This window comes from Vulpes lagopus, chromosome 10, assembly GCF_018345385.1.
Source record: "Vulpes lagopus strain Blue_001 chromosome 10, ASM1834538v1, whole genome shotgun sequence".
NCBI lineage: Eukaryota > Metazoa > Chordata > Mammalia > Carnivora > Canidae > Vulpes > Vulpes lagopus.
In genome coordinates this window covers 3,205,586-3,228,871 of record NC_054833.1, presented here as the reverse complement: position 1 = coordinate 3,228,871, position 23,286 = coordinate 3,205,586, and the positions used below count along the sequence as shown (strand labels likewise).

General features: G+C 43.6%; 1 protein-coding gene across 6 annotated transcripts in view; it reads right to left on the bottom strand.

Annotated features, from left to right (window-relative positions):
- RIPOR2 (RHO family interacting cell polarization regulator 2) overlaps positions 1–23,286 on the bottom strand; it is a 220,819-nt gene that overhangs the window by 3,097 nt on the left and 194,436 nt on the right. For all 6 annotated transcript variants that reach the window (XM_041770239.1, XM_041770244.1, XM_041770240.1 and 3 more), the window contains 8 exons: positions 22,959–23,146; positions 20,355–20,526; positions 17,541–17,676; positions 15,501–15,662; positions 14,314–14,472; positions 11,955–12,157; positions 6,277–6,360; positions 3,755–3,845 (listed from right to left, as the gene is read on the bottom strand). In XM_041770239.1, coding sequence (XP_041626173.1) covers positions 3,755–3,845; positions 6,277–6,360; positions 11,955–12,157; positions 14,314–14,472; positions 15,501–15,662; positions 17,541–17,676; positions 20,355–20,526; positions 22,959–23,146 — 1,195 coding nt within the window. The remainder of the gene's footprint in view (positions 1–3,754; positions 3,846–6,276; positions 6,361–11,954; positions 12,158–14,313; positions 14,473–15,500; positions 15,663–17,540; positions 17,677–20,354; positions 20,527–22,958; positions 23,147–23,286) is intronic.

Genomic DNA, 23,286 nt, shown 5'->3' with positions numbered 1-23,286 from the left:
AAAAATCTTAAATTTTTTTTATTTATTCATGAGAGACAGAGAGAGAGGCAGAGACACAGGCAGAGTGAGAAGCAGGCTCCATGCAGGGAGCCCGACGAGGTAGGACTTGATCTCGGGTCCCAGGATCATGCCCTGGGCTGAAGGCAGTGCTAAACCGCTGAGCCACCCGGGCTGCCCTATATTGGCATATCTAAACGGTCTTTTACGAAAGTCAAATCTAGGCTTTCAAACTTCAGCTAAAAAATTCTCTTTGCCTTGGATACACATGGTGATCCAGCCACCAGCCAGCTGCTAGGTCACTTCTGTCAGTAATACTATCTCGAACAGCCAACATTTATTTGCAAATTATTTGAATATTCCATTCCATCTTTCCTATATAAAACAATGATTAGGAAATGGGAAAAAAATCACAGATAACTGGTGATAAGAAGCAGGCATTCATGCATTTAATACAAGGAGAAAGATGGAAGTAATGAATGGTGCTCAATCAGAAGTTCATTGTGAAGAAGAAAAGTAAGAAAGATTCATGAAGTTGAGCATCTGCTTTTGGCCCAGGGTGTGATCCCAGCATCCCAGATCGAGTCCCACATCGGGCTCCCTGCATGGAGCCTACTTCTCTCTCTGCCTATGTGTCTGCCTCTCTCTCTCTGTGTGTCTCTCATGAATAAATAAATCAATACAATCTTTAAAAAAAGATTCATGAAAAGCTGGAAATACATTGATGTTAGTGGGTTTTTGAAAAGGAGTGTAATTATGGGTTTTATACTATAGTCCCTGAAAACAGAAGTTTCTTGATCAACCAAAAGTTTGTCTTTGCTTTTAGGGTTTCTTTTCCCCCCCAGTAATATATCTGGTACAAAACCAGGGATTTTAATTTTTAATTTTTTAATTTAGAATTTAAATTTTTTTAATTTATTTTTTTTAGTAATACATCAGATACAGAAGTAGGGATTCACTTGCATTTAAAAGAACATAGTGAACTCTTCTCTAGGCAAAGACCACCAATTTTTAGAGATTTCTGTTGATTGTTTCTGCATGCCTTGACTTTTCTAAGGCAAATGCTATTTTTTTTTTTTTTTACCTCTTATTACTTTGGAGTAGAACCCTTTATTAGAAACAAAATATTTACACAACACCCTGATATATAAAACATTAAAGACAGTACCATGCATACCATGCTTCTTGCCCACTTGCACATACCTTGGATACCTTGGCTAACTAACACTATTTAAAAAACAGCGATTACCCAGCCATTTCCTAGTTTGCTCATGGATATATTCCAGTTTAGAAGTGTTCAAATTCTTTTCCTAGAGTCCCACAGAGTCTAGGTGGTCAGGATACCATCACAGTGTCCTCTGAGGTCTGGGAGTCCATAGGTAAGTTATGCCTCAATGTGCCCCCCTGTAAAATGGGACTGTGCACTTCTCTCTCATGGAGTCCTTGGGAGGATTAAATGAACTAAACCATGAAGCTCCCTCAAAATAGTGTCCTGTGCAGAGCAAATACTCTACAGATGTAACTGAACATTACTGTAGAGACATGACCAGGGCCAGCCTGGCAGGGCACCTCACCCTTACTAAAGTTCAGTTTTCAGTGGGTGATGATCTGTGTTGGCTCCTCCTCTGGTCTTTAGCAGACCTGTGAACACAGCCCTGTGTTGGAGGAGAAAGAGCTTGTTCTTTGGGATGTCAGGCAGTGTGCTTGCAAACTGGACTGAGATCCAGCTGGGACACAATGAAAGGCCATAGCAAATGGGGACAACTGCTCTGCCCAACATGGTGGCCTCCGGTCTCCTGTGGCAATATAAATTTAAGTGGTAACTACTCAAAATTAAATAAAATTAAACTTCAGTTCCTCATTCACAGTAGCCACGTGGAAATGCTCATTAGCCACAGTGAATACTGGCTGCCCTACAGGACAGCTCATACCTAGTACAGCTCCATTGCCACAGGAGGATTTACTGAATACAATTACTGATTCATCTGTGTGAGATAAAAATGCACAGTATTTGTGTATTACGGTCAAAGGAGACTCAGAACATTCAGTTCCAACTTATTACATATTAGGATCACCTGGGAGGCTTTCAAGGGTCCAGTGGAAAGCTGTTTTGGAAGCAAAGCCCGGGCATGGGAATATCTTAAAGCTTAGTTGGTGATTCCAACCTGCAGCTAGTGTTGAGAGCCCCAAGCTTGTGGGGAGGGGCACAGGGATTGGGGGAGCCATGCAGATGAAAAGCCAAAGTAAAGGGGTGCCCTGGTGGCTCATTTGGTTAAGCGGCTGGCTTCTGTTTGGATCTTGATCCCAGGGTCCTGGGATTGAGCCCCACATGCGGCTCCCTGGTCAGTGGAGGAGGTGGGGGCGGGGTCTGCTTCTCCCTCTCCCTCTGCCCCTCTCCTGCACTCATGTGCTCTGTCTCAAATCAAATCTAAAAAATAAAAGCCAAGGAGAAGCGGGCATGATGATCACTCCTGGAGATTCTGCTGTTCCTGCCGCTCAAGTGAATCTTGGGGCACATCCCACAGGGATCGACTTCTTCGGGTCGCACCAGATAAAGCAAAATTGCTGGCTCTGCTTTACAAACATCAGGCTTGCCTTCATTGTTATTTCAGAACATGAAGGGTTAAAAGAAGTTCGAGGTAATAACACCTGGGGCACATTTTTAGGGAATTAAATAATTTGTGTGCTTAAAACAGCCATAAGGAATAACTGTCTTATCCTTTAAGCAAATATGCATGCTGGCTTGGATTTATGTGCATCGCATGATATATTCAGTAGCAGAAGGAAGTGTTACTAAACCAGTAACTGTAAGAAAGGACACCTACCAGTGAATGTGATTTTCACGGTGATTATAAATGCCATGAGATTCTCCCTTACGTTATAAAGCTACTATAGTCAAGCCAAGGTGGCTTATTTCCAACGAGTATTATCGGCCGGATTAGATTTGAAGACTGGGAGTATAGTTTTTACACACGAAGAGTAGATGCACTAATAAAGTAACAACTCTGTTATACAGGATTAAAAAAGCCTTTCTTCACCCTCCCCACTCCCCAGCAAGAATAGAGGTAGGAAGCAAGGTGGCATGAACCAAAGATAAATGAAGGGGAAGATTTATCTAGGTATTCCAGAATAAAATAAATACCTCACTTCTTTTCTCTGATGTGAGGACCCAGGTGGCCAGTGGAGCAACCAAAAGGTGGCCTGAGAGCCAGGGTGAGGCCATGGGAGCAGGAGGTTACAGCGTTCCCTGAGGCACATCTCCGCAATACCAGCCAGGCATCACCCCCTCTGGGAGTGTCAGCCCAACCTCGCCATCCCACCTGGATTCCTGACTGTCGCCTCTGCCTCATGGTTCAAATTCTGTGTTCTTGATTCCAAATACTGCATAGACCAATCCATCTAGAAAGGCTCCAGAGAGCAACTCTCACACTCAACACCCAGATGGTGAGAACAGGGCATTGAAGCAAGATGGAAATTGTTTGGTTTCTCAAACGTGTGTGTGTGAATGTGCCATCCCCTGTGTGTATGTGAGTGTGCATAGCTTATGTGAGTGCCACATACTCTGTGTGTGACATACCCGCTGTGTGTGTGACGCACTCTGTGTATATGTCTGAGTGTGATATACCCTGTGTGTGTGTGTCACATACCCTGTGTGTGAGCAGAGAGCCCACAGGGAAACTGCTCAATGCACATGAAACATTTCCTTCCAGTTCCCTTCGAGAGTGCCAAAAGCAAACAGTTGTGAAAAAGAACTCACCGAGAGACAAGAGGGTCTCCGAGGCCACGTTTCTGATTTCTTCAGTGTCGGACTGACACAATGTCACCAGCATTTTAATGCTTTCAGTGGCCTGCAGGGAGAAAGTCATTAAAATAATCTTCTGACACTTCTGTCTGGGGTCACATGAGATGGACTATCCCATAGCTGGGACCCTCACACAGGGGTTCCCACACCTCGCTGAGTGTCAGATCACGTAGGGGGCTCTTTTAAAAGCACAGACTCCTGGGAGTCATTCCAAGATGCATTCGCTGCACTAGAATTTCCTGGGATGGAGCCCAGGGTTCGTATTTGCAGGAACCTTGACAATCTGCTACATTCCCCACTTCACAGAGGATACCAGGTGTTGGACGCCAGGTGTCTAGCCTGCCTTTCCAAAAGGGAATCCACTCCTGGTGGTTCTTTCCTCTGCACCTGGCCCCAGCACAGAGCTAATTTAAGAACTCATCATGTTTAGCTTCTGTGCCAAAACAGAGAGTAAAGGTAGGTGGTGGGAATCCTTCTGTTGGATTCTCCCCATTTATCCAGTGCTCCATGAACCGGGTGGCTGGCCAGGCATGGGAGACTCAGCAATGAACAAGACTTGATTCTGGCCCTCAAGACTTTATGATCCAGTGGAAAGACAGACGGTGGGACAGGTAATTGTTATAATGAGGGGCAGGCTGGTCAGGGTGCGAGCACAGAGCACAGCTGGGAAATGTGAACTGGTCTGACCAGGGAAGTCTTCACAGAGGAAGTGGTGTCTTAGAGCAATTAGCCAAGTTTGGGCAAGTGGTAGGGGTGTGTTTGTGTTGGGGGGTGCAGAAAGGGAAATAACTTCCAGGCAAGGAGAGCGAGCAGCATGTGACAGGGCCTCAGTCAAGGAGGGCCTTACAAACCACACTAAGGATTTTGAACTTCATTCTTAGAATCATGGAAAGCCACAGAAGAGCTTTAGAAGCAGGATTTGTGTCTTATTAAGAGCATTCTAACCTTAGTGGGGAGCACGCATGGAAGGAGTTCAGACTCCAAGGAGGCAGAAACTGGTGGGAAGGTGGCTCGGATCCAGTGAGCAGAGTGGGGAGAGAGTGCACTGATTTGGGCTGTAAGGAAGTGGGGCCTATGTGGTGTAGGGCTGGTCAGTGTGGGGATGAACTGTACAATCCCCTGAGATACAAGCACTAGAGGTGGGTGAGCTGGGAGCAACTGGAGCTGTCTATCCTTTTTAAAAAATTTATTTGAGAGAGAGAGAGAGAGAAAGAGAGAGAGAGAGAGAGAGAGAGAGAGAATGAACAGGGTGAGGAACAGAGGGAAAAGGAGACTCCCCACCAAGCAGAGAGCCCAATGCAATGTGGGGCTTGATCCCAGGACCTGAGCCAAAGGCAGATGCTTAACCAACTGAGCACCTAGGCGTCCATAAGATTTTGAGTGTTAACCCCTTAATTTCTTCATGCCCATCTGGCTGCAGGCCCCTGCCCTTTGTCCCATACGGCAATCCAAGATTGAAGATTAGTTTTATTTTTGGTGATTTAAGGTAGGCCGAACATTAAATCTTACCTATTGAAGGCAAAGTCTTTCTCTCTCCCTCTTTTTAAATTTCCTTAAGTCATCTCTACGCTCAATGTGAGGCTCAAGCTCACGACTCCAAGATCCAGAGTTGCATGCTTCACCTACTGAGGCAGCCAGGTGCCTTGAACAGCAAACCCTTTAGCGTGGGGAATTCTCAGCCCTCTTTTCATTTACATTTTAGCTCTGTCATGGCTCAGAGACGGCTCCCCCTGACATAGGTAAGACAGGTGAGCTGTTGGTGAAAGCAGTTTATGGGAAAAGATCTGGGAATTTATTGGCACATTGAATTTTAGTATTTCCTTGCAAATTTTATCTGTCCCTGCTCTTTTTGCACATGAGAAAATTTGGTGAAATCATCCTATCATCTCTCTTTTGGGAAAAGATCTAGGTTTCTGACACCGACCTGTGGGATCCTGAAACCCATAATTATTTTCTGAAAGTTGTTGGCTCTAACAAAACAAAGTCAGGTTTAGTGTGGAATTTAAGAAATGAAACAGATGAACATAGGGGAAGGGAAGGAAAAATAAAATAAGATGAAAACAGAGGGAGACAAGCCATAAGAGACTCTTAATTCTAGGGAACAGACTGCAGGTTGCAGTAGGGGAGGGGGCAGTGGGGAGGGGGCAACTGGGTGATGGGCATGAGGGGGGCATGTGATGGGATGAGCACTGAGTATTCTATGCAACTGATGAATCACCAAATTCTACTTTTGAAACTAATGATACACTATATATTAACAACAGTGAATTTAAATAGAGAATTATAGAAAAAAGAAAAAAAGAAAGGAAAAATAAAATGAATAAAAGGATCCCCAAACTAATATACTTTCCACAGCAAAGGAAGTGAGATATCCTGCTAATGCAGGTGCTTCCAGGTACGGGAAGAGAGCTGTTAGGTATACTTGGCCTTGACTTGCTCAAAGCTGACCCGTCAGGGCCTCTGAGGCTGCGTTTTACCTGCAGGCTTTTCAGAGCCAGACAAGCTGCCTTCTGGAGCTGGAGGTTTGCCTTTGTCAGCACTTCACAGTAATAGAGCAAGGCCTGAAAGAGAGGGAGGGACCCCAGGAAGACATTTTGAGTTGTTTGTAGTTTTAGAGGTATCACCATAGATAAAACGAGACATGTCACACTGCATTCAGAGAAAAAATAATTCATTAAAATTCTTATTTATTGAAAAAGCTGTCTTTTAATTCAATTCATTAATTGCCTGTATTCTATTAGGTCACAGACACTGGGGAATATGAAGTTAAAAGATACAGAGTTATGTTTACAGCTTTCTGGAGACCCTCAGGACTAGCAAAAGTGCTAAGGCTGTTGAGAGGGAATGCAGAGAAGAAATGTGTTAGCTCCATAGAAAGCTGCAAGATGCTAGGGAGTCACATGGAAGAGTCACCTTCTAAAGTGACCAGGGCAGGCTGCGTGGACACGATGTGTGAGGTAGGCTGGGAAGGGTGGGTTAGAGTTCAGTTGGGAAGTCGAGGGGGAAATGACATGCCAGCAGGAAGGAAGAGAGGGGGGAGGCAGTGACGTGGCGCTGAGGTTGCTGCATGGCACACTGATACTCTGGATACCAATCTCAGTGTAAAAATAAGTTGTTATTTTTACCAAGTGAATGTCTTCCTCAATACCGTATATTTCTTAGATTTGCCTCTTTTCTGCAGCCACACATCTTGTCAAGGTCTTAATTTCATGCCTGTATCACCATCACCATGTTTCTGCTTCCAGCGCTGATGATAAGGGATCCCTTCGTCAAGAGCATGTGGTGTCCATCATGCGCACACCCACGGCCCCTCTCTCAGAAGAGCAGAGCACCTTCCCTCTGTGTTTGTGGCCAGCATCACCTTGCAAAGCCTTCTTAGGGGGCTTTCCCAGCTCCTACGCAGGTGGCTCCCCGCTCCATCCAGCTGCTCACTGTTCCTGTCACGCTCACTGATGTGCCCGGTTGCCCTCCTTTGCACAGGGAACTCTGGGAGCTCTGCTGCCCTTTGGAAAGGCTTCATTTCTGGTTAGCTCAAAATAGGTTCAAGATCCAGGCCCTGCTTCACCAACCACCATGTGACTGTACTATCTTTCGCCCTGATTTCCTATAATTTACATTTTCCTTGATTCTCTTTTTCTTTCTTTCTTTCTTTCTTTCTTTCTTTCTTTCTTTCTTTCCTTTCTCTCTCTCTTTCTTTCTTCTTTCTTTCTTTCTTTCTTTCTTTCTTTCTTTCTCTTTCTTCTTCTTTCTTTCTTTCTTTCTTTCTTTCTTTCTTTCTTTCTTTCTTCTTTTTCTTTCTTTCTTATTTTTAAAGATTTTATTTATTTATTCATGAGAGACACAGAGAGGCAGAGACACAGGCTGAAACAGAAGCAGGCTCCATGCGGGGAGCCTGATGTGGGACTCGATCCCAGGTCTCTGGGATTAGGACCTGAGCTGAAGGCAGATGCTCAACCGCTGAGCCACCCAGGCATCCCTATTTATTTATTTTTAAAGATTTTATTTTATTTACTCATGAGAGATACAGAGCATGAGAGAGAGGCAGAGACACAGGCAGAGGGAGAAGCAGGCCCCATGCAGGGAGCCCGGCATGGGACTCGATACTGGGTCTCCAGGATCATGCCCTGGGCTGCAGGCAGCACTAAACTGCTGCGCCACCAGGGCTGCCCTTGATTCTTCTTTTAAAACAATATTTTATTTTATTTATTTGAGAGAGAGAGAGAGACAGTGACGGATATTGAGAGAGAGAGCAGGGAGGAGAGGGAGAAGCAGGCTCCCCGCTGAGCAGGGAACCCTACGCAGGGCTCCATCCCAGGACCCTGGGATCATGACCTGAGCCGAAGACAGATATTTAACCCACTGAGCCACCCAAGTGCTCCATTTCCTTGGTTCTTATTAAACTAATTATCTTACTAGGCTAATTATTAATATTCCTTGGTTCTTATTAAGCTAATTATCATTACTTATATACATCTGTGTTTATAAGTATATTACTTCTAATATGATTCTCAACTTGCTCATGTGTGATTCTGGCATTTTACTTAACTTCCTGTGCCTCAGTCTGTTAATATGCAAAATGGCTGGAATAATAAGACACTCACAGGTCTTTGTGATTCTTAAATGTTGTGACATGTGTCAGGGACTGAAAACAGATCCTGGCACACAGTAAGCCCGCAATGAATAGAGCTGTAGTATTACTTTTATTCTAATATACATCTGTGAATTCATATATTTGTTTATAGGAAAAAGATACAATAGGTGACTCTGTGGATGCTGAAGATCCATAAAGACGAAGACCTTGGCTTTTCTTTTTTTAAGATTTATTTATTTGAAAGAGGAAGAGAGAGAGAGAGAACGAGCATGCATGTGGAAGTGGGGTGGGTAGAGGGGAAGAGGGGGGCAGACTCCCCGCTGAGTGTAGAGCCCAACACAGGGCTTGATCCCACAACCCTGAGATCATGAGCTGAGCTGAAATCAAGACTCAGACGCTCAATGGACTGAGCCACCCGGGTCCCCTGGTTTTTGTTTTTAAAATTTATTTAATTCCTAGCACTTAGAATGATATTCTGTACTTAGTGAATGCCCATCAAATCTGATGACACCATAGTGCCTGGATGAAAGAGCTTGAAAGTGTCATCAACCACTTGATGATGTGTTTGCTCATGATATGGCACATAGTTGTGATTAAACATGGCCTGTTTTCTCAATTCTGTAGAACAATGCCACTCTTAAAAAATGGAGATACGGGGATCCCTGGGTGGTGCAGCGGTTTGGCGCCTGCCTTTGGCCCAGGGCGCGATCCTGGAGACCCGGGATCGAATCCCACGTCGGGCTCCCTGCATGAAGCCTGCTTCTCCCTCTGCCTGTGTCTCTGCCTCTCTCTCTCTCTCTCTCTCTCTCTCTGTGACTCTCATAAATACAAAAATAAAAAAAATATATTAAAAAAAATTTAAAAAATGGAGATATGATTCACATACCATAATATTCACCCTTTAAAGTATATAGCTCAGTGGTTTCTCTTATACTCAGAAACCATCACCACAACGTCATTCCAGATCCTTTTTGTCACTCCAAAAAGAAATCCTGTACCCATTGGTGGTCACTCCCATTGCTCTTCCCTCTATTTCCTGGCAACCACCGATCTTTCTCTGTGGATTTGCCTCATGCAGACATTTTATTCAGGATCACATAATATATTGCCCTTTAAGTCTTGTACTTTCACTTAGCAGGATGTCTTCAAGGTTCGTCCATGTGACAGCCTGTGTCAGTACTTCCTTTTATGCTGAATGATATCGCATTGTAAGGAGAGATCACATTCTGAGTATTCATCAGCTGATGGACATTTGGTTGTTTATTGTTTATACTTTTTGTTTGTTATGAGTTAATAATAATAATAAATGTCCCATTTCACTTAGGCTTTTGCATAGTCATCATCAAGTGGATGAACTTGAGCACACAATGCTTCTCTGTTTTCTTCCATTTTCCTCTTGTTTCCCTCCTAAGAGCCTCCAAGTTTTAATCACCAAACCAAAGTTTAATCCTTTCCCTAAACCATAGATTCCAAGGCTTAAATGGCCATTAACAACTTAAATGGTCCTTCCTCTCAGGCATGTTTGCATTATAACAATGCTTCCATAGGGATGAGGTGCTGGCCATGGGCCTGGATCAGTCCACCACTGGTATAGGATCTTTGGATGAGACTTCTGGACCACACTGTCCCTTTGAGCATGAGGACCCAAACTCTGCTGGGTTGAGTCAGAAGTGGGCACTGTTTCTGACTTAAGAAAGCCCTTGGTACTTCCCGGTGCCTTGCAGAGATATAGTCTCACAGAACAAATAAGCATCATCTTGCTCACTTGAGTTTGAGCAGTTGCCCAAGAAATGGTGGCTGCCATGACACTTGGATTGGTAAGAATTCTAGGAAGCAAATGGGAGGCACACTGTGAAGAAGTTTTTGGTCGCCATGCAAGATAGTAAGTAAGCATCTCCTCTGGCAGGTCCTAGATGATGAGGGAAGCAACAATTTCCCAATAGACAGAAGAATAGGTATTTCCTACTTATCTGGGCTGGGAGTAAGGGAGGGGAATGTAAAAAGCATCAAAAATGAACCAATATACAACTTCTAGTTTGTTTCAATAGTTATGGTTTTTTGAAGGTTCAAGATTTACAGAAACCACCAGTTCTCACCTAGGTAGTTTTGTATTACTTTAGCCTTCACAGCTGGTAGTACAGAATTAATGTACTAACTTATGCTATTTCATATTTAAAAAATGGAAAGCATTCAAGGTTTAGGGAGGGTGAGTCAAACATTTCTAGGTAGTATCTAAGTTGTACCTCTTAACTAATGTGGCCATCTGTGATGGCCTGTGATGGCAAAATATTCATAGTAAATGAGAAAATTAATCTGTCCAACTGTGCCACCTAAGCCATCTTCAGTTAGCAAAAGTTCATTCCAGAGAAATGAATCCAAGAGCCTAGCAATGATAGCTGAGCTGGAAAAAAGACAGAGCATGTGGCCAGTGGCATAAAAATAGAAGGTGCACACAGAACAGCCAAAGGAGGGCTATGGTTGCTGCTATTTCTGAGGCGAAGCTAGAATACTGGCTCCTCATCATGACCAAAGGGTACCGTGATGCTGCTCCCAGAAGACCGTGCCCATGCAGTAGGGCGAGGATGGCTGGCCCACAGAACAGCCTTTGAGCAAATCCCAGTAAAAGACTGGAACTCTGTGAGGAGAGAATAACGTGAGGTCCTTGTTTTTGGGCCAAAATGGCATTAGAATGGAAGATCTTGTGAAGACACAAACACTCCACCATTCTCTAGCTTAGCTAATGCCTTAGACCAGTTAAACTCTACTCAGAGTTCAACATTTCACCATTCTAAGGACAAGAAGGGGCCAAGTTTGATTTTCTTGAGCTGATTTGAGGATTGACATCAGTTAGTTTTTAGAACCACTGTTCAGTTTGTCAAGGGCTCCCAGAAGACCAAGGCTGTTGCCTATCTGGGGTCCCCATGCTTGTTACCCCTGGATGGTACTGGATTAAAGCCACCAAGGAGATAAACCACCTCTCCCCTGTCAATGAGGAATGACAGCTTTTAAAATTAGAAATATTTTGTTCTTTGAGTCAATAGTTTAATGACTTGACCCCAAACTATTCATAAAAATGTGTGCATGTATGCTCACCATGATATTTTTCAGAGTTGGAAACTACATCAATGCTCATCAAGGAATGAGAAAATAAATTATAGAATATCCACACCCTGAGACACACATAATCCATCAAATAGGATGAAGTAGATCGACATGTTCTAGCAAGAAAAATCACCATGTTATAGTACATTTAAAAAATCAGTTATACTACAGAACAGTGTGATCTCATTTAAGAAAAACATAATTATTATATATGTGAGCAGATACATCGAAAAAAATCCAGAAGGAACATACACCAAATTATTAACAGTTCTCCCTGGAGGCTGCATTTATGGGTGCTCAAATATTTACAGTATATTTTTGTAGTTTACATGGTGTTACAGAGTATATGTTTTTAACAGGCAGAAGAAAATTATTTTTATAAAAAACAGATGGCAAAATATTCATAGTAAATGAGAAAATTAAAAAATCTTTTGGCTTGATGTCCATGATTTGGGGCTTTACCTTTTCCCTGAAATGCTCGTTTCTGGAGGCTGCGTCCAGGTAAAGCATCACAGCCTGGCTCACTTCCCTGTCATCCGCAGTGAGCAGCAGAGCCAAGGTCCTGAGTACTTCCTGCTGGGCCGGGAGGCTGCTAGGTGCAAGGTCACTCATGGCCTGAAGCAGTTTCTCATCTCTCAGTGATTGCAGAGTCTGAATCAAGGAAACTAGCGAGTAAAAAAAGCAGAGTATCCTCTAGTTCCATCCATGTCATTTCAGTAAGTCAATCAGAGAAAGACAATTATCATATGATCTCACTCTCATGGAATTTAAGAAACAAAACAGAGGATCATAGGGGAAGGGAGGGGAAAAATACACAGTGAAGGAAATAATAAGTAAACACTTTCCCCAATCCTCCTGATGATAGTAAACTCTTTTGCCCCTCTGTCTTTCAGTCTTACCCGTCTAGCAAAGCCCTAGCCTTGCGTAACCTCAGCTCTCACATCCCTCTGTCTGCACTCGGGCACCTAGGTCCTGATGGAGAAATTGATAAAAAATAAAATTCTGAGTCCCATTTGGATAAGTTGACCACGTTCCATGACAATATTCCTTATATTATATATAAGGATAAGGAATATATTCCAATCCCCGATGAGGTATCCAGAGTAGGCATCTATTAGCTACAGAAACATTAGGATTAGAGTATATCTGGTCAGTACAGGTGGGAAAATATAAACTAAAATTCATGCTCATTGGTAGAGCAGCATCCTTTATACACTGGACACATTAGTGAATTTTTTTTTCTTTTGCTTTAATCTCCCATTCCTTCTGCTGGGGATGTTTTGGTCATTTTCCTGCTTTATAAATAAAGACCCCAGCAACAGGGCTCAGATAGTAGTATGCATAACAACTGAAGAAACAAATAATGGAAAACAACCCAATTGTTCAACAATAATCAACTATATTAGTGTGCATGCTTTGCATGCACACTAAAAAACTAAAACTAAAAATTTACAAAACTAAAAAAAGTTTCAAAGAATAACATGAGATACAATGTCAAATAAAAACTAGGATATAATATTCTATAATAAATCATCACAATTTAGGAATTTCAAACCCATGCATATCCAACTAAAAATACATAAAAATTTAAAAGTAAGATAATAAGTGATTTGAGTATTTTCCTATGTATTTTTCTATTCCTTTTTTCCCTTTTTTAAATAATGAAGGCTCTTTTCTTATCTGAAGGAAGAAGGAAAAAAAAGATGTAAAAGTTATGATTTTTTCCACTGTCATCCTCCACTCCTACTGGTGAGTAGGTGAAACTTCTCTGGGACCATTGTGTGAGTAAGAGTTTAGAGATGTCACCTGCCACTGATGTCATTGGAGCAGTAAGAGAAATTTACCAAGAAAACTGATTTCAACCATGTCAAACATAGAATGAAGAATGAAGACTATCCTGAAGTCAGACCCTCTGGTGTCCTGCCTCGGCTCTCCTTCTAGAACTCTGGACTAGTGTTTGCTTGTGAGGGCTACACAGACTTTCCTGTGTTCACGGTGGCATGACACCAGGTGGAGGAGGATGTGCTGCTTCTCCCTAGGATGTGACCACTGGGATGGACACATTGGCCCAGGGTTCAACGTTCTGGAGAGAAGGGCTAAGCCGGGTGCTGTGCCAAACTGTCTACTCCTAAAGCACAGGCTACATTCCCACCCCTTTTCCTCAGTGCTGTCAAGCCATGGTGGGTTTACAGAGCACAGATGTGGGAACCAGAAACCAGCCCCTTGCTGCTTGGCTCTACTCCCAAAAAGGTTTTCCCTCCTTGCAGGTGCTTATTTTATTTCTGGTATTTGAAGCAGCACATGAGAAGGCAAAGATGAGCTAGCTTCATGCCACACTTCCCTGCTGGTGCCCATCTTCTCATTCCCTCAGGATTCACAGCCTGAGATTTGCTTCCCCATCTTTCCTCCTTCCCTTACCAACATGTCACCCCATCTGCCTTCTCACGAACCCCACTTCTGTTTACTATCATGAAAGCACCACCCAGAAGGGCAGCCTAACATAGTACTGCCTGTAGGCTTTCCCACAAGCAGCAAATACAATACATTAATGAAAACAAGAAATTACACCAGTAAATCATTTAGCAGCTTCTTATCAATGTTACATCCCTGCTGGGTGATTGGATGCTCTCAGCAAATCCCCGCTCCACTGCCAAGAGGCTCACTAATGTGAAGGGTCAGAAAGTCATTGAAAAGGCAGGTCTTATCCCAGCTGTGGACTTAGGGAAAAAATTGGTTACCATCACTAAAAACTATGCCTGAAAAACCCGGAGTGAACTCCCAATGGAGCTACCGCACAGTGTGACCAAAGAACATGTCCCACCTTGCTTGGCCAGCTGGCTCACATAACTCTCCAGGTCGCTCACACCGTGGCTGGTAAAGTAACTATAATACTGGAAGACAGTGATGACTTCCAAAGAGAGGCTGGAAGGTAGCAGAGGCTCAGGCCGGTCCAGGATTTGGGACACCAGGGTTCGGAACACTGGAAGGGAAAGATACGAAGCGGCTTTTAAGAGACATGACCATTCATTCATGTTTACTGTGGTACGTGGTGGAGCGAAGTCTAGGAGGTGAGCTGATCCTCGGTGTGCTACATCTACATGTCCACACCTATGTAACTGCCATTTGGGTGAAGATACAGAACATGGCTGGCACCCTACAGGGTGTGCATGTGCCCCCTTCTCACCACAGACCATGTATGATCTGACTTCTGTCAACATGAATTAGCTTCACCTGTTCTTGAGCATCATGTAAATGAAATAATATAGTATATATGTTTTGTATCATATATGATACATATGGCTTCTTTTACTCAACAAAATATCTGTGAGATTCATCTGAATTGTTGTGCATAGCAGTAATTTATTCTTTTTAAAAGCTTCTGTGTAATACCCTATAATATGAATTACTATTAACATATATATATACACAATAGATACATATATGTAATACTATATGTGTACATATATATACACACATTATATATACATACATTATATATACACATATACACACAAAATACATTCATTTTCTTGTTGGTGGGCATTTGAGAGTTGTTTCTGATTTTTGATTTTTGTGACTAAAGCTGCTATGAACCTTTTTATAGGTGTTCTTTTTTGTGAGTATAAGCATATATTTACCTTGATATATTTAGGAGCAGACTTGCTGGGTCCTAGGGCAGGGGTATAGTTAGCTTTAGTAGACACTGCCAGTGTTTCCCAAGTGCTTATCCCACCTGATACTCTCTAATTGGTGACATTTTAAAGAAAAAAGTATATAGCCACCTCAACAGCAATACAGAAATAGTGCTTTTAAAAGTCACTGCTGATATTCTGAATTAAGACATGTGCCAAGTCTATTTTTTCCTTAGATCATACTGAGTAGATGATGCTCTCTCTGGAGAATCAGCCTCTTTTTCCAGGGCGAGCTGGTGGGGAAGTGGCGAGGGAACCCGCCCGTATTCACTCTCAGAACGACAGTGACACCTTCCTCCCCGCTGCTGTCCTGTACCTGGGTCTGCAAGTCCTGGATATTCTCTGTTGACGGTTCTGGCAAAGCTGGCTTCAAGCTGCTTCATCACTCTGTCAGCGGAGCTGTGATAGACACCGACTGGGCTGCAGCACTTGGTCCAGAATGACAGCAAAGACAACTTTTTGTGAAACTCTGGGATGGCTGGAAGAGAAGAGCAACCCCCATCCCATGACACATGTTTTGAATGAAGCAGATGAAGAGATGTCCCTGTGTGGGGGTGGGGCAGGCACCAGGGCTTCTTTTTTTTTTTCTTTTTAAGACTGTTTTTTTTTTTATAAATTTATTTTTTATTGGTGTTCAATTTGCCAACATATAGAATAACACCCAGTGCTCATCCCATCAAGTGCCCCCTTCAGTACCCGTCACCCAGTCACCCCCACCCCCCGACCCACCTCCCCTTCCACCACCCCTAGTTCGTTTCCCAGAGTTAGGAGTCTCTCGTGTTCTGTCTCCTTTTCTGACATTTCCCACTAATTTTTTCTCCTTTCCCCTTTATTCCATGTCACTATTTTTTATATTCCCCAAATGAATGAGACCATATAATGTTTGTCCTTCTCCGATTGACTTATTTCACTCAGCATAATACCCTCCAGTTCCATCCACGTTGAAGCAAATGGTGGGTATTTGTCATTTCTAATGGCTGAGGAATATTCCATTGTATACATAAACCACATCTTTTTTATCCATCATCTTTCGATGGACACTGAGGCTCCTTCCACAGTTTGGCTATTGTGGACATTGCTGCTAGAAACTTCGGGGTGCAGGTGTCTCGAAAGACTGTGGTTTTTAATTTTTTTTTAAGTATGCTACACATCCAATGTGGGGCTTGAACTCACCACCCCGAGATCAAGAGTTGCAGGTTCCACTGACTGAGCCAGCCAGGTGTTCCCTAAAGATTGTGGGTTTTAATCGGAACTATAAGATTCCTCTGTATTAGGAAGATTTTCCAAAGAGCAAAGAAGTTCTGAGAAGGAACTCATCTAGCCTCAGCAGCCAAGAAAACGCAGCTGAAGCAAAGCTGTTTGCTTTCAGTGAGAGAAAACACAGCAGCACTCCTCTTGGAAGATGGCTTACTACCTCCTTTCCTGGAACTTTACAGCAAAGTATAGGCTCAGAGAAGGAAACCTGAAGGGGACAGGACAGGGCAGGAGGTGGCTGGAGAAGTCTGATACCCTGCCCATGTGGCTCTCAGACGAACTGATGAAGAGCACTGTGTCAGGTGGCACATGTCAGCATTTCCCCTTGTGTGACCATAAGGAGCCTTTGCAGAGGAGAGGATACTAGCCACTCACATCCTGAGTGTCCTCAGGGATACAGTATCCTGTTCCTTTTCATGCCTGTCAGACACCTGCTGAGGTCCCCTGCTCCTGGTAGGACTAGACGTGGAGTCAAAATGCATAACAAGAAGCTACAGGGAGTTCTGTCCTAGGCTTCATCCAACCTAACCTATAAGAGCCTGGTGTTCCCCTATTTCCACAGGAGAACTGATGTGCACAGAGACAAAGATTCTTGTCTTTAGAAAAGAGCTCTGTGGTCAGACCACACAAATTCAGAAGCATCTTCCCCGTGTCAGGTTCTCCACTGGGAGAACCAGGGACTTTCCTGAATGCCTGTGAATCCACATATTTCCACCTTTTCCAAGGACAGTCTGGGAGTCTCCTGTATCTGCCAGGCAGCCACTATGGGAAGCACCTGAGCCAGCCCCGTGGCGTAAGCACAATCCTAGTCATCTGTTCCCAAATGGAAGTGCATTGGCAGGAAGAGCCTGTGAGATTGCATACGAGTTGGATGCTGGTTATGTGTATGTCCTAGTATCTGACTTCTGGGGGTGGAGGGACTCCCCCCCCCAAGTGTTTGACTCCCAAGTGTTAATGAAACCGCACAAGCATGGAGATATCCCTTGATTTTACAGCTGAGCATGCCCTCCTGCAGTCCTGACACAGCAAGGAAGAGATGCGGCCAACGGTGCACCAGTGGCCATCATCTGTACAGCTGGTGGTGTGACGGGCAGGGCCTTACCTTCAATGACAGAACTGATGTTCCCTATGTTCTCATCGCTGACAGCTGACAGTTTCTCCATCACCTGGATTTGCCTAGAAAGCTTCTCCAGGAGATTGCTCACCATGAATGGGGTTTTGCTTGAGAAAACAATTTGCTGATAAAACAAACAGAACCACCGGGTCAGTTATGTCGTTGTCATTGGAGGTTTCCTGGCCCAACCCCATCTTTCTTAACTCAGCAGTGATGCTAAATAAACCCATTCAGTTGTTTGGTTCCAGTTTGAGAATGTTCCTCATTCCATGCTGTTTACAACATCTGATGAAATCACACGTGATTTTGTTGTTTTAAATGTTTTTCATGCCTGTATAGATTCTGGAATGTTCTCAGTAATAGAGCTGCAAGGTTATTATAAAGTTGCCTTTCCTTTTATGTATCGTAAATCTTCTGTAAATCCTCCTTGAAACTTGGAAGGCCTATTTAGGCTGCTTCTCCATGGGCTAACAGAAAAGAGATTTATTTTACAAGTAGTAATTTTTTACAGCATGGATTTATTTTCTTGTTTTCAAGCTGAAAGTTAAGAGCATGCTGTATAATAATCATGATTATAACCAAGGCTATCTCGTTCTAATTAACGAGTACTTTTTTATGTACCAGATAGTCTGACCCCATGCATTAGCTCATGCTATTTCTCACTGTTACCCTAAGAGTCTATCAATACTATTGATCTTCCACTTTAAAGATTTTATTTATTTGTTTATCTATTTAGAGAGCTAGGAAGAGGAGAGAGAGAGAGAGAGAGAGAGAGAGAGAGAGAGAGAATCCTAAGCAGACTCTGAGCTGAGCGCAGAGCCCAATGCAGGGCTTGATCTCAAGACTCTTGAACTGAAACCAAGAGTTGGATACTTAATTGACTGAGCCCCGCAGGCACACCTTGATATACCATTTTACTGCTGAGGAGACTGAGGCTAGAGAGATCAAGTAACATGCCCAAGGCCACAGAAATAGCAAGTGATTTCACCTATGTGCAGGTCACAAGAGCAAAGGGTGTGAGAGACAACAGAAGCGGGTAGCTGCCTAAAGGTTCTCATCCTTCCTGTGTCCCTCGGAGACCTGTCCTGGTCACATGGTAGGCATGGATGCAGGATGCAGCCTGAACCACCGTCCTGTACTGTCTAAATCCTCTCGACTACACAAATAGGATTTTTGAATTCAGAAGTCTAATCTAGCAATTATGTGCTGATGCCTTTCATGTAAGAAAATACAGTAGAAATGAAGTGATTTTAGGTGTAATTATAGCTATTATGATTCTTATGGAATGCCCATTTTTATCTCTTTGCAATTAGACGCCAAAAGAAGACATAAACTTACCGATTCAGCAGTGGATGTGAGTTAGAAATTATGTTTCTAATCCTTATTCCTTCATTCTACATCTTTATATCTACCTCTTTTGTTTTTCTGGTACTGATTTTCCCCACAGAAGCGCTGACTTGTTATAACTGTGGCCTGAGTATCGGCAAGAACATGGCACTGAACATTGCTTGCCAGTTAGTCTGTGAGAGAAAACATTCATTCCTTCATGGAAGAGAATTCTCTTATGTCTCACAAAATAATGACTTTCCCTCTAAAAGGTGAACAGGTCATTGGTTCAGCATAGAATCAAGCTCAACAAAGACAAAGAACTACAGAAAACCATCTCATTCAATTGGTTGGGGAATAGAGAATAGCTATAAGTGAACCACAATCCTTGTCCCTTTTAGTCAGAAAAAAAAAAAAATTGCACCTCCTCCCAGACTGGTTGTCAGTAAATGGCTTGCGGATTCCAAAGTCAACAGAAGAGATCAATTGGGTCATTGGTCAACATGGTGGCAGAGTCATAATTGCCAATCAGCTTCCCACAGTGTCTAAGGTGACTTTGGGGTTCTTTATTCGTGGAGGAGAGGCATATTCTACATCTTGTTCCAAGTGTATATGGAAGAAGCATGCAAACCCACTTCTGGCCTCTCTAGAACCTTTTCCTCCTTACCCTGCCTCTTGTCTTCCTGTTGGACCCATGCTCTTAGGAGCACAATTTCTCCTTTTTTGGCACCCTTCCTGCCTGGCCAATCCCTCCCGAAGACCTTCCACATTTGCTTTCACATTCTTATCCTGTTCCCCACACATGCAAGGAGGCTGGAGCAGACAGGCAACCAGGCAAGGAGGAAGCACTTAAGTAGATGCTCAGGGAAAATGCTTTGTTCAAGATAGCTCAAACACTTCCTGCAATAAAAGGATTTTGAAACACTGTCTTCAGTGCTGCAAAATCTTAGTTGGCAAACAACTTGAAATGGAAAGAAAAATAAGTCCCACGGTGTATCAGAATGAGAGGTAACTGGTGATGATAATGGCCTATGAAAGTATTCTTTCCCATTGCTAATGAGTATTCATTCAAGATCTGGAAAACTGGGGTTATGTTCAATGACATTTTGCCTTTAGCTGTCCAGGTGGTAGACAGGTGAGTCACGTGACATCTTCACATTAACATACACTCAGTAACTCTGGCTCTCAGAGTCAAATTTTTTCCTTGGTCACATGACTCCTTTATCAAATGACTGGAGAGCGAGAGCTAACCTATTACCTTTTCAAGGGTGGAGAGCTAGGTTTTAAGCTAGAAAACCCCAGGCTTCAGGGAGGATGGAGAATGGCCATGCCATGAGGACTTTTGAGTTGGCCCAACTCAAAGGAGGACTGGCCCCTTATTCCTGAATCATTTCTCTGGCAAAACTGAAAAAGGAAGCCCACACTCTTGGCACCTCTGGGACCCAGGCTCTAACACAGACACAGCCCCAATCCTACCTGAACGAGCTGGGTGCAGTACTGAAGGTGCCTGACGATGGTGATGTCCAGGCTTTCGTTTCCTGTGGTCAGCGGCAGGGGGCTTCCGGCCACGCTGGTCCCCACTCCCGTGTCTTCTGTCAGCGCTTCGCTGAGGTGGCCCCTGGCTTCCGGGTGTACTGCTCTGTAAGCGCTGGGGCGGGAAGGGAAGCGACACGTGAGCACTTCCTTTTAGTGTGGAAACCACAGGTCAACTCATCACAGGTCATGGAAGGGCACCCCCCAAACAGAGGCTTCTGTGGGCCTCCCCGACAACCTGAGATACTTTTCGAAAACTACTTCTTGAGTCGGCCTGGGCACCAGTTTGCCTTGTTAGAAGGTCACGCGAGCATATTGCTTCCAGGGCTCTCTGTTTGCTTCCCAGGCACAATGAGCCATTGGAGCCATTGGAGCCATTGGAGTCATTGGAGCCATTGGAGTGGTCTTAAGCAGGCAGACCAGGGAGTCTTTGAACCGTGCTCTCATCTTGCACTTGTTACCCTTTCCTGCTCAGTGGATGGGGCGCTTTGCCAGGCTTTCCAGGATTAAACTGTCCTCAACTTTGGTGGTTTCCCAAGAGCGATACCATTAAGAAGTAACATCAAGACGTTTTCTTGGCCTCAGATCAATGGCGACTTGAAGAAAGGGAAAGAGAAGAGCTGCCAACGGGAGACAGGACATTCCGCTCCAGACAAAGGCTGAGAGGGGCATTTGCATCTTTCCAGGCCGGGCCTCGTTCCGCCTCTCCTGCCTTGTCTCAGCCTCTCCATGGGACTGTCTATGGTCAGGTCATGATGGGCACCTACATTTACAAATAAATCTGTTGCCTCTGTTATCCAGTTTGGTTCTGAAAATTAATCTATGTGGGAAAGAGGGAGCAGTTGTCTCATCTCACACTGGGGAGGACTGACTAGCAGAGCTGTTCACCACGGTGTCCTGTTACCCAGGCAGCTAGTGGCTTCTAGGCTTGCACCCCTAGCCTCTGTGATTTAAAAAAGATCACACACCCGAGTGTAAGGGCATTGAAAGCTTTCCTCCAAATTCACACTTGCCTCCAAGGGGAAAGCACTCTGCTTGTGCCCTGGCAATCAACACATATTTAAAACATCCCCAATTTCCTCAATTTCCTCTAATAACATTGATGACATAAAGTGGATCAGTTTAGACAATTTAATATCAATGGTCTACAAAGTGTACAAAACCCACAATGCTTTTGTTGTTAAAATGCTTCCAACAGCAACAAGAATGAAAGTTTTGATTCGACTTTGATATATCACATAACAGCTTAAGCTAAGGAGTAGAGGGATTTTTGGTTTAGAAGTACTTCACAAATTCAAGTTAGAAAAATCTCTGCATCGAATGTAGGAGGATGACTTAAATATTCCATTCATTTAATAGATTTTGTTTGCCTTGCTCTCTGTTTGCTCAACGGATAAATTCTGTTTCTCACTTTTTCATTTCCTGATTAAGAATGAGCTCTCTAGAAACAAGAATACCCTCAAAAATGTTAACACAACATCACCCACAGAGCGGTTTGTAAAGATTGGGACAGCTAGAGCTCCTTGTAACTTGAAAACATGCTTGTATAAAATGTCAAAAGTAAAGATGGTAGAAATCCACCCTTTGGGAAAGTATGTGTGTGCTTTTTTTCTCCCCCAACCATTAACAAAGGTATGTTCCACTGTGCTTGATTTAATTCAGCTAAAGTCACAAAAAGGACCCCAGACTCTAGCTCCAAACACAAGTTTGGCTGTACAAGAAAGCCTGATGGATGGGTGCCCGGGTGGCTCAGTCGGTTAAGTGTCTGCCGTTGGCTCAGGTCATGATCCTAGGGTCCTGGGATCGAGTTCCGCAATTGGCTCCAAAAAAAAAAAAAAAAAAAAAAAGCAAAAAAAAAAAAAAAATGCCTGGTGGAGAAGGTGACAACATTTCATCTGTCATCCCTTCCTGCTTGCCTCACCCCCCCTGCCCACCCCAGAGAAGGTGCATTCTCCACCAGGAGCAATCTGTTCCTAGTTATCAGTTGGCCTTCCTCGTCCTAAGGTAAATATGCGTCCCGGGCTTAAACCTGGCTTTGATATGTGCACTGATGAGCTTGATCTACAACTACTTTTCTAAAGGGAACAAGAGATAAAGGGGTGGAAAAAGCAGAGCATAACAAAATGATGAGATTAGATATAAGACACAGACTGAGGAGAACCAAGTATGAACGGGTTGTCCAGTAAGAGTTCTCAGGAAACAGAGCCTACCTAGTTAATCTGGAATTAATTAAATTGGGGTCAGGCTGTAGACCCTGAGCCCTCCAAGATGCAGGTGTGCACACATAAATGGATACACACGTGCATAATCATGCAAAAAATGTCCCCACCATTTATGAGCAGGAAAAGCAATTCATTCTTCTTTAAACAGCACAAAAGAGGTGAACACTATTTAAAATCTGTCCTCGACAATGAAAGGGAGCTGAAAGCCAACTGGCCCTTCATGTAGGGAGTGCTCTCTTCCTGGGGATGCGCACAGGTGTACCCCCACCCCGCGAGAACAACCACCACCTACTGAGGTGTGAGCAGACACCAACTTGACACTTACCTATTTTTCTCAGTCTCAGTGTCTGAAAATACAGAGTCAGCGCCTCCTCCAACATTACAAACCTCATCACCATCCTCCTCCTCCTCCTCGTCAAAATCGGAGGTGTTCAGGAAATCAAAGCTTTCTAAAGCACTTTCAACTGTAAGACTTAAACTGGAAGACCGGCTGTGGCCTCCGGCTGGTTTGCACTGCAAAGGCAGAAGGCATCAGGAAAATATCAACACATCCAGAAGCAGAAACAGAAGCAGCAATAGTTGACTCGAGATGCGACACTTTCTTTTTTTTTTTTTTTTTTTAATGTTTTTATTTATTTATGATAGTCACAGAG